This window comes from Drosophila willistoni (genome assembly GCF_018902025.1).
Source record: "Drosophila willistoni isolate 14030-0811.24 chromosome XR unlocalized genomic scaffold, UCI_dwil_1.1 Seg144, whole genome shotgun sequence".
In the NCBI taxonomy this organism is placed as follows: Eukaryota; Metazoa; Arthropoda; class Insecta; order Diptera; family Drosophilidae; genus Drosophila; species Drosophila willistoni.
Genome location: NW_025814057.1, coordinates 8,856,977 through 8,869,194, shown reverse-complemented (window position 1 = coordinate 8,869,194; position 12,218 = coordinate 8,856,977). Strand labels below are relative to the sequence as shown.

The 12,218-nt window shown below is 37.6% G+C and overlaps 1 protein-coding gene across 6 annotated transcripts in view; it reads right to left on the bottom strand.

The window, feature by feature from the left end:
* LOC6638899 (palmitoyltransferase app) overlaps positions 1–12,218 on the bottom strand; it is a 71,072-nt gene that overhangs the window by 3,332 nt on the left and 55,522 nt on the right. For 4 of the 6 annotated variants that reach the window (XM_023178248.2, XM_047012192.1, XM_047012191.1 and 1 more), the window contains 7 exons: positions 9,733–9,893; positions 8,828–9,012; positions 6,774–6,885; positions 6,532–6,686; positions 6,335–6,456; positions 5,461–5,656; positions 3,112–4,866 (listed from right to left, as the gene is read on the bottom strand). In XM_023178248.2, the coding sequence (XP_023034016.2) occupies positions 3,595–4,866; positions 5,461–5,656; positions 6,335–6,456; positions 6,532–6,686; positions 6,774–6,885; positions 8,828–9,012; positions 9,733–9,893 (2,203 nt within the window). In that variant the 3' untranslated portion in view covers positions 3,112–3,594. Of the gene's footprint in view, positions 1–3,111; positions 4,867–5,460; positions 5,657–6,334; positions 6,457–6,531; positions 6,687–6,773; positions 6,886–8,827; positions 9,013–9,732; positions 9,894–12,218 lie in introns of those variants that run through there. The other 2 variants (XM_002061796.4, XM_023178261.2) reach the window with 2 other exon arrangements.

The window sequence follows — 12,218 nt, the reverse complement described above, 5'->3', positions numbered from 1 at the left end:
GAGTATGCATATACATATATATATATATATATATATACATATATTAGCCCAATCCTTTGGAAGCAAACCATTTTTGGTGTATGTTTGTTTGTTTGTTTGTGGTTTCGTTTTTTGTTAATTTTTTTTCGTTAAACTTTTGCATAATTGCATTTACAATATAATTTAATTTGTTGTTCATTATGCCATTGGTTTTTGTTTTTTTTTTGCTTGTAACATGGTTAATACATACGTATTTTATTGTATAAATTTCAACTGTATATTCTCTAATTATGTTTGTTTGTATGTAGTATATGTATGTCTAGCTTTCTCTGTATGTGTGAGTGTGTTATTAACATTTCTTTAGCATTTTTGTTTAACATTTCAATACATATATATATATACATATATGTATATGGCTTCTCTCTGTGTGTCTGTGTGTGTATATATATAAATCTTAATTCTTCATTGTAACACTCAATTCACATTATATATATAAATTGCCTTGCCACTTAGCGTTTGTTTTGTTTTATATATATATAATTATTATTACATACATATATATATATATGTATATACATATATCTGTTATATTTACTTATAAAAGGAACTCATAATATTGTTAATGCGCAACATTTAAAGCCTTGGAGACTGAGCGCGTGCCGCAAACTGCGAATTGCCGATCGAATATGCGTTTTTTTGTTTTTTTTTTTATCATATTTCTTTTTTTATATTCTTTGTTGGTTTTCCTTCCATTTTTTTTTTTTTTTTTGTTTTACTGAAAGCTTGCTTATTGTTCTAATTTCAATTTCATTTTAAAAATACATCAGCCATGTGCCAATTATGCTACATTTATTCATCATCAATATGATCATTTTCATCATTTGTTGGGCCTAAGCGGGGAACTTCCACCACATGACACAGCATTATTTTTGTCGCATTCTTTGACAATATAATAATGAAAAGTAGTAAATAATCTTAAAAATTTCATAATAGAGGCTAAGCACATAAAAAGAGGTGAAATCTACAAGTAAAAGCTTTGCCCATCTCTGTTTTCGCTTCATTTAGTTGGAATTCTCAACCAGTTTTAGCTTGAAAGATACTCTTGATTCTTTGGCAAAGTCAGTTCATAATAGAACTTGGTGGTTCTTGAGTTATGCCGACAATCTGCTCACCTTTTTGGGCTGCCTTTGATTAGACATCTTATATAATGTTAAATTTTCTTATTATAAATCCAAGAAACTTATTTATTTACCTTAAACATAAGTTAAGATTAAACTAATCGGCAAAGGGGACAAGTAATTGTTTAAAAATAATTATTACTGAATTGTGTTTAAAGCCAATGAATTCTCTTGTCAATGCGGCAGATAATGCAATGTCATTTGGGGGCAAAGTTCATCTACATATATATGTATATATTTAATGCAAGTTTCACTTTTTGCAACATATTTGCTTATAAATATAAATATATATTTACGTTATCTAATTTATAATTGTTATTGTTGTTTTTTTTTTTTATTATTTTTTAATATTTTTTCTAGCAGTCACCTGGCAATTTTTGCATAAATTTATAATTCAATTTGGCGCGATTAGTTTTAAGTTTTTAATTCTTTTTTTTTATTGTTTGTTTGCAGTTTAAAATGTTTCGTTTCTTAAAATTGTATTGAACTCTTAGGGAATTCAATATATTTACGTTGGTTTTTCATTGTAAAAAATGAAATCAAAAAAGTTCTAACAAAATTTTATTCATTGTTTTTTTGTTTTCCTTGTTAATTTTGTTTGTTTTTTTTTTTTTTTGATAAATGGCAGTTAATTGGCTATATTTTTTATGTTCTCTCTAATTTCGCATACATATTTCATGTAATGTAAGTACAATTTTTCTTCTCCTATGCTAATATGGTTTTTACTTTTCAATTACTTATCGCTTTCAATTGAAACCTTAAACATACAGAAGCAACCAAATTACAAATTAAAATATTTGCCCAAGTGACTGCGACAAAACGCATGGCTTTGAGAAATAAAAAAAAAAAAAACAATAAAGACAATATACATATACATATATACAGAAACTGAGAAAAAGAAAAACATATACAACACACCATAAAATATTTGTATTAAAAATAAAATTAAAGCTAAACTACTTGAACATAGTTTTTACACATGCAGAAGGTTTTTTTGGTTGGTTGGTTGGTTGGTTGGTCGTTTGGTCGGTTGGTTCTTCTGGGCTTACACTACAAAACACTTTGGAATATTTGGAAGTGGCGGCGGAGGTGGTTTTTGGACGTAGACCCATGGTGCGTATACACATGGAATGTTTATCGTGTGTGTCTTCTCTGCTCCAATGAGGAGAGGAGTGGAGAGGAGACTTCATTTGGTTTGTTTTCCTTCAATGTGTAAGGCACCAAAGTGGGCTAGCCTGGGAAACAGGTGCTATATAAACGCAAAAGTTTCTATGAACCAACTTTTGTTTTAGTTTTTGGTTTGGTTTGGTTTGGTTTGGTTTGGTTTGGTTTTACGGTTTCTGGTATTTGGATTAGGATTTTCCACGGACTTGATAAGATCCTAGAAGGGGGCTGGCGGGGTATGGTGGGTGGTGGTGGGTTTTTTTGTCAAAAATTTTGATAAATTAAAATATAGCAAACCTTCTGCTCTTACTGCTGTGTTACTAATTACTAACAATAATTACATATTACCTACATTTTTATTTTGTTTTGTTTTTCAATCGCGTGCAAACTTAAAGCAGAACAACAAAAACAAAAAAAAAAAAAAAAAAACAGGATATTACAAAATCACAATCCAATGAAATAACCACAAACTAACTGGCTACCTGTCTTAGCTCTACCAAAAACTGCCCTAAATTGTTGTAATCTCTTTAACTTTCATTTCAAGATCGTTTCTCCCCCATCTTCTTTGTCTCTCAATATATTATCTAAGCGCTTATCATGGAAGCCAAATGTGTAATATTAATTTTATGATCTACAGTAACAGATTGTGATAGATAAGAAATATTTCCCCAGATCAAGTTACCCATTGGCAATCTATAAGATCGATTTGTCCATATCGAATATACAACGAAATATATATAAAAATCATTGACAGATTGAAACATTTTAAAGGACAGCAATTTAAAATCGAAGCAAGCACCAATTGTTCATTTCAATTCGTAAAATTCACATATATGAAGAATGAGTGAGTTTTAAAATCGGAAAACATTATTTAAATATTCATATTTATTAGATCGGCTAAGCCGACTTAGGGCCATCTATTCTTAATCACAATCTGTTTAATGTTTCTAACTACTATATATGGTAGGTATATATATGTATATATAGTGCCTAGGCCTGCTTGGCCTGCAGAAATAGAGTGAGAGAGAGAGAGATTAATATTGAGAAATTCAACAGGTAATGCGAAAAGGGGGATGGGGCTTTTCGGGGGCTATTCATTCCCTCATTATACATATATGTACAGCATTTAACAACCAATAAAAAATGTAGTCAATGGCCACATTGAACCCACAGAACCCATGAATGCCATGGACTTGCGGTCCATTAATGGCGGCAGTGATAGGATAGTAATAATTGCTATTATCATTATTTGCTGGCAGCTAATAACTGCGTACTATGACGAGTCACTGCCCGCAGCATCCTCGATAATCGAGTTTAGATCTATGTTGAACGAATACTCGTACAGATTCGAATAACGATCCCGCTCCTTCCATGGCGAACGGTGATTCATATAAAGATTTCGTTTACTAACACGAAAGATCTGGCTATCCTTAATCGATTGATCATCGTCGCAGGGCTCACCGCCACCGCCAAAATCGCATTCACGAATTGTTAGCCGATTGGTCGGTGATTTTAGTTCAAACATAACCTCCTGATGCTTATAACGGGCCCGCATTGGCAACGGCTGATAGCCGGCAATGTTGACCTTTTGCGAGTCCACCGATTGAGTTGACTGACGGCGCATACCACGCGCCGCCTTCGGGAATGGATAGTTTCGCATCAGATTCGAGTCGGTGCTGCGTTGCGGGGAATAGTATTTAAAATCGCTGGGCGCCGGCGCCTGTGGAGCCGATGTGTGTATTGTGGTTAAGGTCGTATTACTGGCCGATATCGCTCCACTGCCCTGCAGCTGAAGCGTCGATGGGCGTCGCGGTGCCAACGGCGGCGGTGGTGCCAATGGTGGCGCTGCAGTTGCCATTGATGCTGATACTGATACTGAGGTCGGTGCTGTTGTCGATGATGATGAACCGCCACCGCCTCCGCCACCGCCACCGCCACCAGCAACACTACTACTACTACCGCCGCCGCTGGCAATTCCTATGCCGCCGCCGCCTGCCGTTGCTGTCGCCACTGACACACTGCCAATGGCCGTTGTCTGCTGTGAATGAACATGATGATGGAGCAGCGGCAGTGGTGAGTTGCGCACATCATCGTATGACGGCGTCAGCGGCAGGTGCAGGGAGCGTTTCAGATTCAATCTATACGACGATGTTGCCGGTGAACGCATTAAAGATGGTGAATGATGATGACTGCTTGCCACTCCGTCCTGTTGAGCCATTTGCAATTCGGCTGCCATTAACTGTTGCTTCTGATGATGGTGATGATGATGCAATTGTTGTTGTTGCTGTTGTTGTTGTTGTTGGTGCTGATGTTGTTGCTTAAGTTGCTTGTGTTTGTTCGCTTTGAACTGGTGCTGGGCGCTGGCTGGCAGCAAAGTTTGCAGTGAGCACCTTTGATGCTGTTTGCGTGACTTACCATTCTGAACCAAATCATAACTGGGCGGCGGTCGCTCAAAGCCGTTTCCATTCCCAGCATGGGCATGGGCATGACCATTGATGGCAGCAGCTGCTCCATTGCCCTCCAATGTCGATGAGGAGGGATTTGACTGGTATTTATTTTTTAGAAGAGTTGTTGTTGTTGTTGTTGTAGTTGTGTGGTGATTTTGTGGTTGATTGTTGTTGTTGTTGTTGTTGTTGTAGTTGGTGTTTGTTTTTTTGCAGTTACCAAAAAGAACATTGCCCAAAGAACACAAAAAAAGAAGAAGTAGAAGATAAAAAAACAATATATATATATGTATATATGTAAGTAAGTATATATCGAGATAGAGAGAGAGAGAGATAGAGAGAGATTATAAAAATGAAGTGCATTAAAAATTCAATCGTACGAAAGAGTTTTGAATTGTTTTCGTATAATTTTTTTCATATTTGTTTTTGTTTTTGCAATTTCTTTTTGAAGCAAGCAGAAAGAGAGAGAGAGCGAGAGTGCTGAGACATTTAGATATCAATTTTGGTGGTAATGAATTCTTAATTGGTGGTGGTTGTAGTGGTGGTGAAAAGATATCAATAGAAATGTATATATATCGATCGATTGATTGATTTATGCTTTGGAAAAGAAACCAAAAAAGAAAAGAAAAAAACAAAAAAAAAAAAAAAAAGAAGACGAAACCAGATTGGTTCGCTCAAATTGTGGAATTGCTTACCTCATCGTAGAAACGTGGCTTCAATTCAGCGCCACCTATACTAACGCCACCACCGGCACCACTTATACCACCCACACCGAGCATCGGCTGAGCTGTGGTCACCATATGGGAGGCGCTCATCACATCGCTTAATGCATGCCTGGGACTGGACTGATGGTGCATCTGTTGTATATACTCATCGGTGGCTATGCCGCGTCTACATTAAATGAGAATTTTAATTAAAAAACAAATAAAAACAAAACGCCACAGCCCCACACCCCACACCTCGAATGCCGTACACAGTCTACACCATGGGTAAAAAGTTGTCGTTACTCAAAATCTTAATAGGAAAAGATATATCTAAAATGTCATTTCCTTGTTTAGCTGTTTGAAACAAAAAAAAAAAAATGAATTAAACTAAAGGATAAGTTGTAAGAAAACTCAAAATTTTCAGTCTGTTGCTGATGTGAACAGTAACAAGTGGTTATAGATGAGAAATAAATCATAAAACTGCCTCAAAACTAATGCAATTATAAATTTTTAGCTTCATTTTGTTCTGTTTTTGCAATGGAAAAATAAAAAACCACCTAAAAGTTGCAGCAACAATCAAAACAATTGCAAAAAGAAAATAATGCAAACTAATCGCCAATTAGAGAGAATACAATGAGAAGCCTAAAAGTATGCAAATAAATTTTTAATGGCCCATTAGGATCATCATCAAGTTAAATAAACATAATTTGATGCTCATACAATAATATAGAGTTCGAGGAGTTAAAAAATTTAATAAAATGTGCATGAACGATTTGTATTTGAAGTGAAGTTATAAAAAAAAAATGCAACTTTTTGCCCATAGTGCAGTGGTAGTAGTTAAATACTTATATGCAATCCAACTCACCTGTCAATTAGCGAGGGCGTCATGGGTCCACATAGAATGTGACAGCAGTTTAAGCAAATGTTGCCACGCGAATACGGATTCTGTGTACGCGGACCGCCCTTTGATGAAAAGGAGCCCTTGAGCTGTGTAAGACGTGAGGCAAAACCGATGAAATTGATATGTAATTAAATACTAAGATAAGCTATATAAATACTAACATCCTCGTTTGTTGTCTGATCGCTTGTGGTTAGATATGTGTGAAATCCAGCCAGGCCAATGACAGACCAAATGGAAAAGAAACAAATGAACACAACAATCACAGTGAAGGGAGCCTTCTTTATTACTTCGAAGACTTCCTGTTCGGTTTTCATCACTGTAAGGAGAAGGAGGAATATGAGTGGTTGCAGTATCAATATCAATTATCCTAGTAAAATGTTACAAAAAAAACCATGTTACTTACATAAAACTAAATGCGTCACAGAGCATGAGAATATAAATACAGCTAAAAATGCCAATGAGACTAGAAACAAATAAAAGAACCGATAATTACGTTTGCCCACGCAGTTTCCCACCTGAAAAGATACAGTGAAAGAGAGAAAGAAACATGTAGAAAGATAGACAGAGGTAGAATGAGACACAGAGAACGAGAGACAGTAAGAGGAAAACAGAAAAGGGGAGAAAGGAAATATACACAATAAGGTTAATTGCATTTTCACAGAATGTGTGCCAAAAATGAAATTATGCTCCTCCACTCCATGCGCCAAGAGAAAAATACCTTCATTTATGTCAGCCTTCATGACACACACACAAACAAACACACACACATACACACAACCAATTCCTATCGCCCAACGCCCAGCGAATGCCGTTGCAGCTTAAAGCCAAAATGCTAAAGCTAAAACCCAACAGCCAAAAGGCGACCTTCAGTCTGACGACAGGCAACGCCTTATAATGAAGGCTCACAACATCCACGGCAATGGCAACAGCAACGGGCCAAGCCGGGCCCTCCGTTGCGTGGTTTTTGGTTGGGGCTACAAAACGCTTGCGCTAGCAAATAAAAAATTCAAAGCCCACTCACTCATCAGGGGCGACGGGGCTGGGCTGGGCCAGGCTGTGTTGGGATGGGATGGGATGGGCTGGCTGACAGGACAGCATTAGCGGGAAGAATATTTTTTTCGTATTTTCTAATAAAGTCAACATTTCAATACTCTTTTTCATCACTAAAATCTAGATATAAACATAATTTATTATTTACTGAATATTAATGATGCTAAGATGAAGACAAGGATTTCTTCTTCAAATGCCAACATAAACAGATTCTAAATGAAATCACGTATACGCAGGGTTGTCCTTTTTTTTTTGCCCCAAATTTAGTTTTTCACAAAGTTATCAATAAGTTAGACAACAAACAGTCAAGTAAAACAGAAATAGACCATTAAATTCATTCATTTATATTGCCAAATCCATCGATTTGAATTCAAATTAAAACTATGTGGAATTGGATTGATATATGTATGTACATATGTTATTCTTTAGAGAATAAAAACAATAATAATAAATGTAAATATCTAATTTGATAATGAGAATTTAGTTAATCCGAAGTAGGTTTACACCATTGAACTTAAGAAAATCTGCTGACTTAAGAACTTGGCCTAACTTGTGTGCCGCCTGAGATTGACTTTGAGAGCTGGCTAACCCCTTAAGTCGCTATTGTAATGTTAATTTAATACAATTGCAATGAATTTTTCAGTGTTTCCACTTGATATGAGCAGTTACATTTTAGTTAGAGTATTCACTACGACAACAACTAATACCTACTTGGGACAACAAGTGCAAGAAAAACGAACAAAAAAAAAAAAGAAGAGTCGCGTTGCAGTTGGTTTTTCGTGGTCTCTCCTTCTTTGCAGAGTACCGAGTGCGGCTACTTTAATGTTAGTGTGTGTGTGTGTATGTGTGTGGATGGTTATTTGTATGTCTGTCTGTATGTAAAGCGGTTTGTTTGCTTGGTTTGGGCCTGCCACATCTTGTTGCATCTTTTGGGCGCTTGCGGGGAATACGCTTTTTGTGCGACACACAAAAAAAAAATAGGAAGAGAAACTGGGAGAGAGTGAGTGGGAAAGAGAAAAAGCAACTATCATGTTGGGCAGGATGTACGTACGTACATACGCCCGGCTCTTGGCTGAAATTATTTTTACTAAAAAATTAGCAACCTCAGCGGTTGGCGAAACTCAAAAATTGGGTTAAAGTCAGAGCCCAACAGAGCGGAGCAAAGCCAAACCGAGCCGAGTTGAGTTGAGTTGAGTCGAGTCGAGTCGAGCCGAGCTGAGTAGAGCAATGAAAGTGACAGTTGTGGCACACTTTACAGCAAATGAATATGGGTGAATAGTTATCATTCACTTGCATTCCTTTAAATTATTATTATTTCTGGCCATGGAGTGGTGGGAGGAGATGCAGGGGGGGGAGCATGCATATTGAATTGAATCAAATTGGCTTTAAAATGGATTGTCAACTTACCCAGGGACAATGATGATCAAAGCGATCCACGCAATTATCACATAAACTGCAATGCGAGGCACGTGGCGGTCGAAAGATTTTACAGGTGAAGCAATACTTCAGTTTGACCGTCTGACCCTTGACCAGGACCTCCTTGGTGCGTGGCGGTGGCCGATATGTGGGACTATTCAGTGAGTTTGGCACCTCTGCAAAAATCCCATTGAAGCAGAGGAAATGCAGCAGCAGCAGCATCGACATTATCCACATCATGGATGGCATCATGGAACCGATGTGTTTGGCGGTACAGGGTAACAGGAACAGGAGGAGAAGGTGAAGAAACGTTGTTGACATGCGAGTAAAGCCAAAGAGCAAAAGTTTTCTCATTTTAAATATTTTATATATATATACATATATATGTAATAAATGTAGATGTATAAAAACAACAACAAAAACAATAACAAAAACAACAAGAGCAACTCATTAGTGCAAAGGCAACGCAGCATTCGCTTTGATGGTTTTTATACATATTTTCTTCTGTTTTTTTTTTTTTCATTCTGTGTCATGCCACGCTCATTACTTTTTATGTGCCTTCCACTTTTGCCATCGCCCATGAGAACAGCCGCTGACGTTGCCACCCACCACCACACACAAAACTTAATGAAGTGAAAACAAATATGAATGCTGTATGTGTTTCTGCTGTCTCTGTGTATGTGTGTGTGTGGGGAAATGGCAGGCAAGTCAGTCAGTAGGCATCATCAGCCATCAGGCAACAGGCAAACGACCTTGGCCACACTCACTTTGAGTGGACGCAAGGACTTACTAGGATGGGGTCGACGCGGTAATTGACAGTGGAATGGGACATAAAGATTTTTTGTTTTTTGGAGAAAGGGGAATGTATATATGTATGTGTGTATGTATGTACTTACCAATTTGTTTTTCAATATAGGCAGCCTCATCATTGGAGGCACGCGGTATGACGCCAGGATCTGTGAAGGTTGTGCGCAGCAAGGAACTCATTGTAAAGAAGTAGAGTATAGCGCCAACAATAGGAATAACTGGATTGATGCGTTCAGCCAGAAATGGGCAACTGTAGAAAAACAACATGTCATTAAATTTAAGAACAAATGTTATGTAAATTAACTAACTTTAATAATGAATTTGGCAATAAACTTCTTAGACTTTATCTTTACGCTCAACTTGGTTTTCATTTTATATCATTTTCTACTTACTAGTTGCCGTCATTATTTTGATCTAATCATGGCTTGATAGTAAATAAATTTACTCATCATAATCACAAAGAAACAAAACTGCTTCATTTCAGAAGAATTTTTTGAAAAAATCTGACTAAAGTGGCTTACTTTCTTTCTTAACATGATAAATAAAAGTTAATAGAAACTGTCATAGATACGAATTTTCCATTTACAATAAAGTTAATTGGGTTAATTATAGATTAATGCTTTTAGCTCAAATAGCATAAAGAGATGGCAAATATCTTCTGCTAATAATTAACTTATGTTAAAGAAATATTCTAGTATCGGGATTTGGATGTGAATTGCATTTAAACATTAATGTCTAACCATATAGATTTTATTTGGCCTCGAACGAAAGTAGATGGCAAGTGGAATGAAATGGTTTGGGTTGCTCTGTATGGTAAATTCATCTCTTGAGCATTTTTGTGGCAATGGCCCCAAACGTTATGCGATCGCAACAAATATGCAATAAGGGAATTGCGTTGAGGCGCCAAAAAAAAAAAAAAAAAAAAATAGAAAGGAAGGAAAACACGAATAACCAGAGTGCCGAGCACCGAAAACTATGACATGATAAAGCATGATGATGTTGTTCATGACGACGATGATGATGATGATGATAATAATAATGGGGATGAAGAGAAGGATGATGATGTGTAACCCCCAAGCGGAAAGAAATGACAACTAGGATGTGCCTGCCCAGCATGAGTATTGTTACTTTATGCCCAATGCGTGCCAACGATTTGTGAATAGAGCAGGCACACACCAACCAACACACACACACACACATACACACACACACATTCCATTACTATACGCCCTCAACAAGGCCCGTCCGCTTTCAATTCACAAAGGACCTGAGAGCATAATACAAAATTATGTGTAACAAGTCCCAGCAGCATTTCACAATTCCTTTTTTTTTGGGCCAGTCAATGTGCGATGACGATGATGAAGGATGAAGCGGTAGCAAAACTTACCGAAAATAGTTAAATACATTTGTCATGACAACGCGTCGTTCTTAACGCCCCTCTTCTTCCCTTCCGCCAATCTCATTCCCCATCGACTCCCCAACATTTTGTTCATCGCTAACCCATCACCCGCTCTATCCATATTCTTTATTCATTCACCTAACCGCACCTCACCTCACCTCACCTCACCTCACCGCTACCGTTTTACGAAAAATGCATTAAAAAAAATGGTTTTTCTTGCATTCAGCTGGCAAATCGCTGACAATGGCATATAAAAAGGGGGCCCGGTTTGCATTGTGTGTGTGTGTGTGTGTATGGTGCTACCTTTTAGCGATTTGCATTGCGAGCAAAACACAATTTGGATTTGCCCATAGTCACTGGATGGGAATGTGGTTGAGAATGTGTGTGTGTGTGCATGTGTGTGCATATCTACATATCTGCTGGAATAACTATGCGAGCACTCAAAAGCATAGTAGATATATAAATGTGTATATATATGGATATATATTGTAATACCCCATAGGTTGCCTCTTCCACTCGACTGTGCGCTAATATAAAGCAAGCAATGAAAATAAAAATCGCGCTGCGGCGCCGGCAAAATGGTGCCGCTACCGATGCAGTTGCAGCTGCCGTTCCCCCCTCTGCCTCTCTCTCTCTTTCTCTCTGTCTTACTCCCTGTCTCTATCTATCTTTTATGCCGCCTCTGTTGTCGTCGTTTGCTTTTCAGCAGCGCATAAATTTGGATTGCAAGTGTAAGGCAGCTTCTGTGAGAAGAAGATATTGGGTGAGGGGTGTGTGTGTGTGTGTGTGTGGGTATCAAAAAGAGCCTGAGCCGGGAATTTCAATTTCTTTTCTTTATGGCGCATAAGAGCGGCAAACAGGGTATCAAAGGAGTAGGGGTGGGGCGGGGGACGGGCGGCACCTATCTAACTACCACTACCTCTACCTACAAGCAATTCCGTTTGGTGTTGGTGTTGGTTGGTTGCTGCTGAAATGATTTCGTGCAGAAAATGTTGAGCATAATTTTGTCTAAGCGTAATGCCAGTGTTGAATAGAATAGCATACACACACACACCACACACTAACACACACATTCAAAAATGGAACATTAGAGTAGTATATATGGAATGGGAAAATGTTTGTATGTTTTATTTGTATTTGAACTACGTGACGTACGCGCTATTTGCTAGGTTAAGT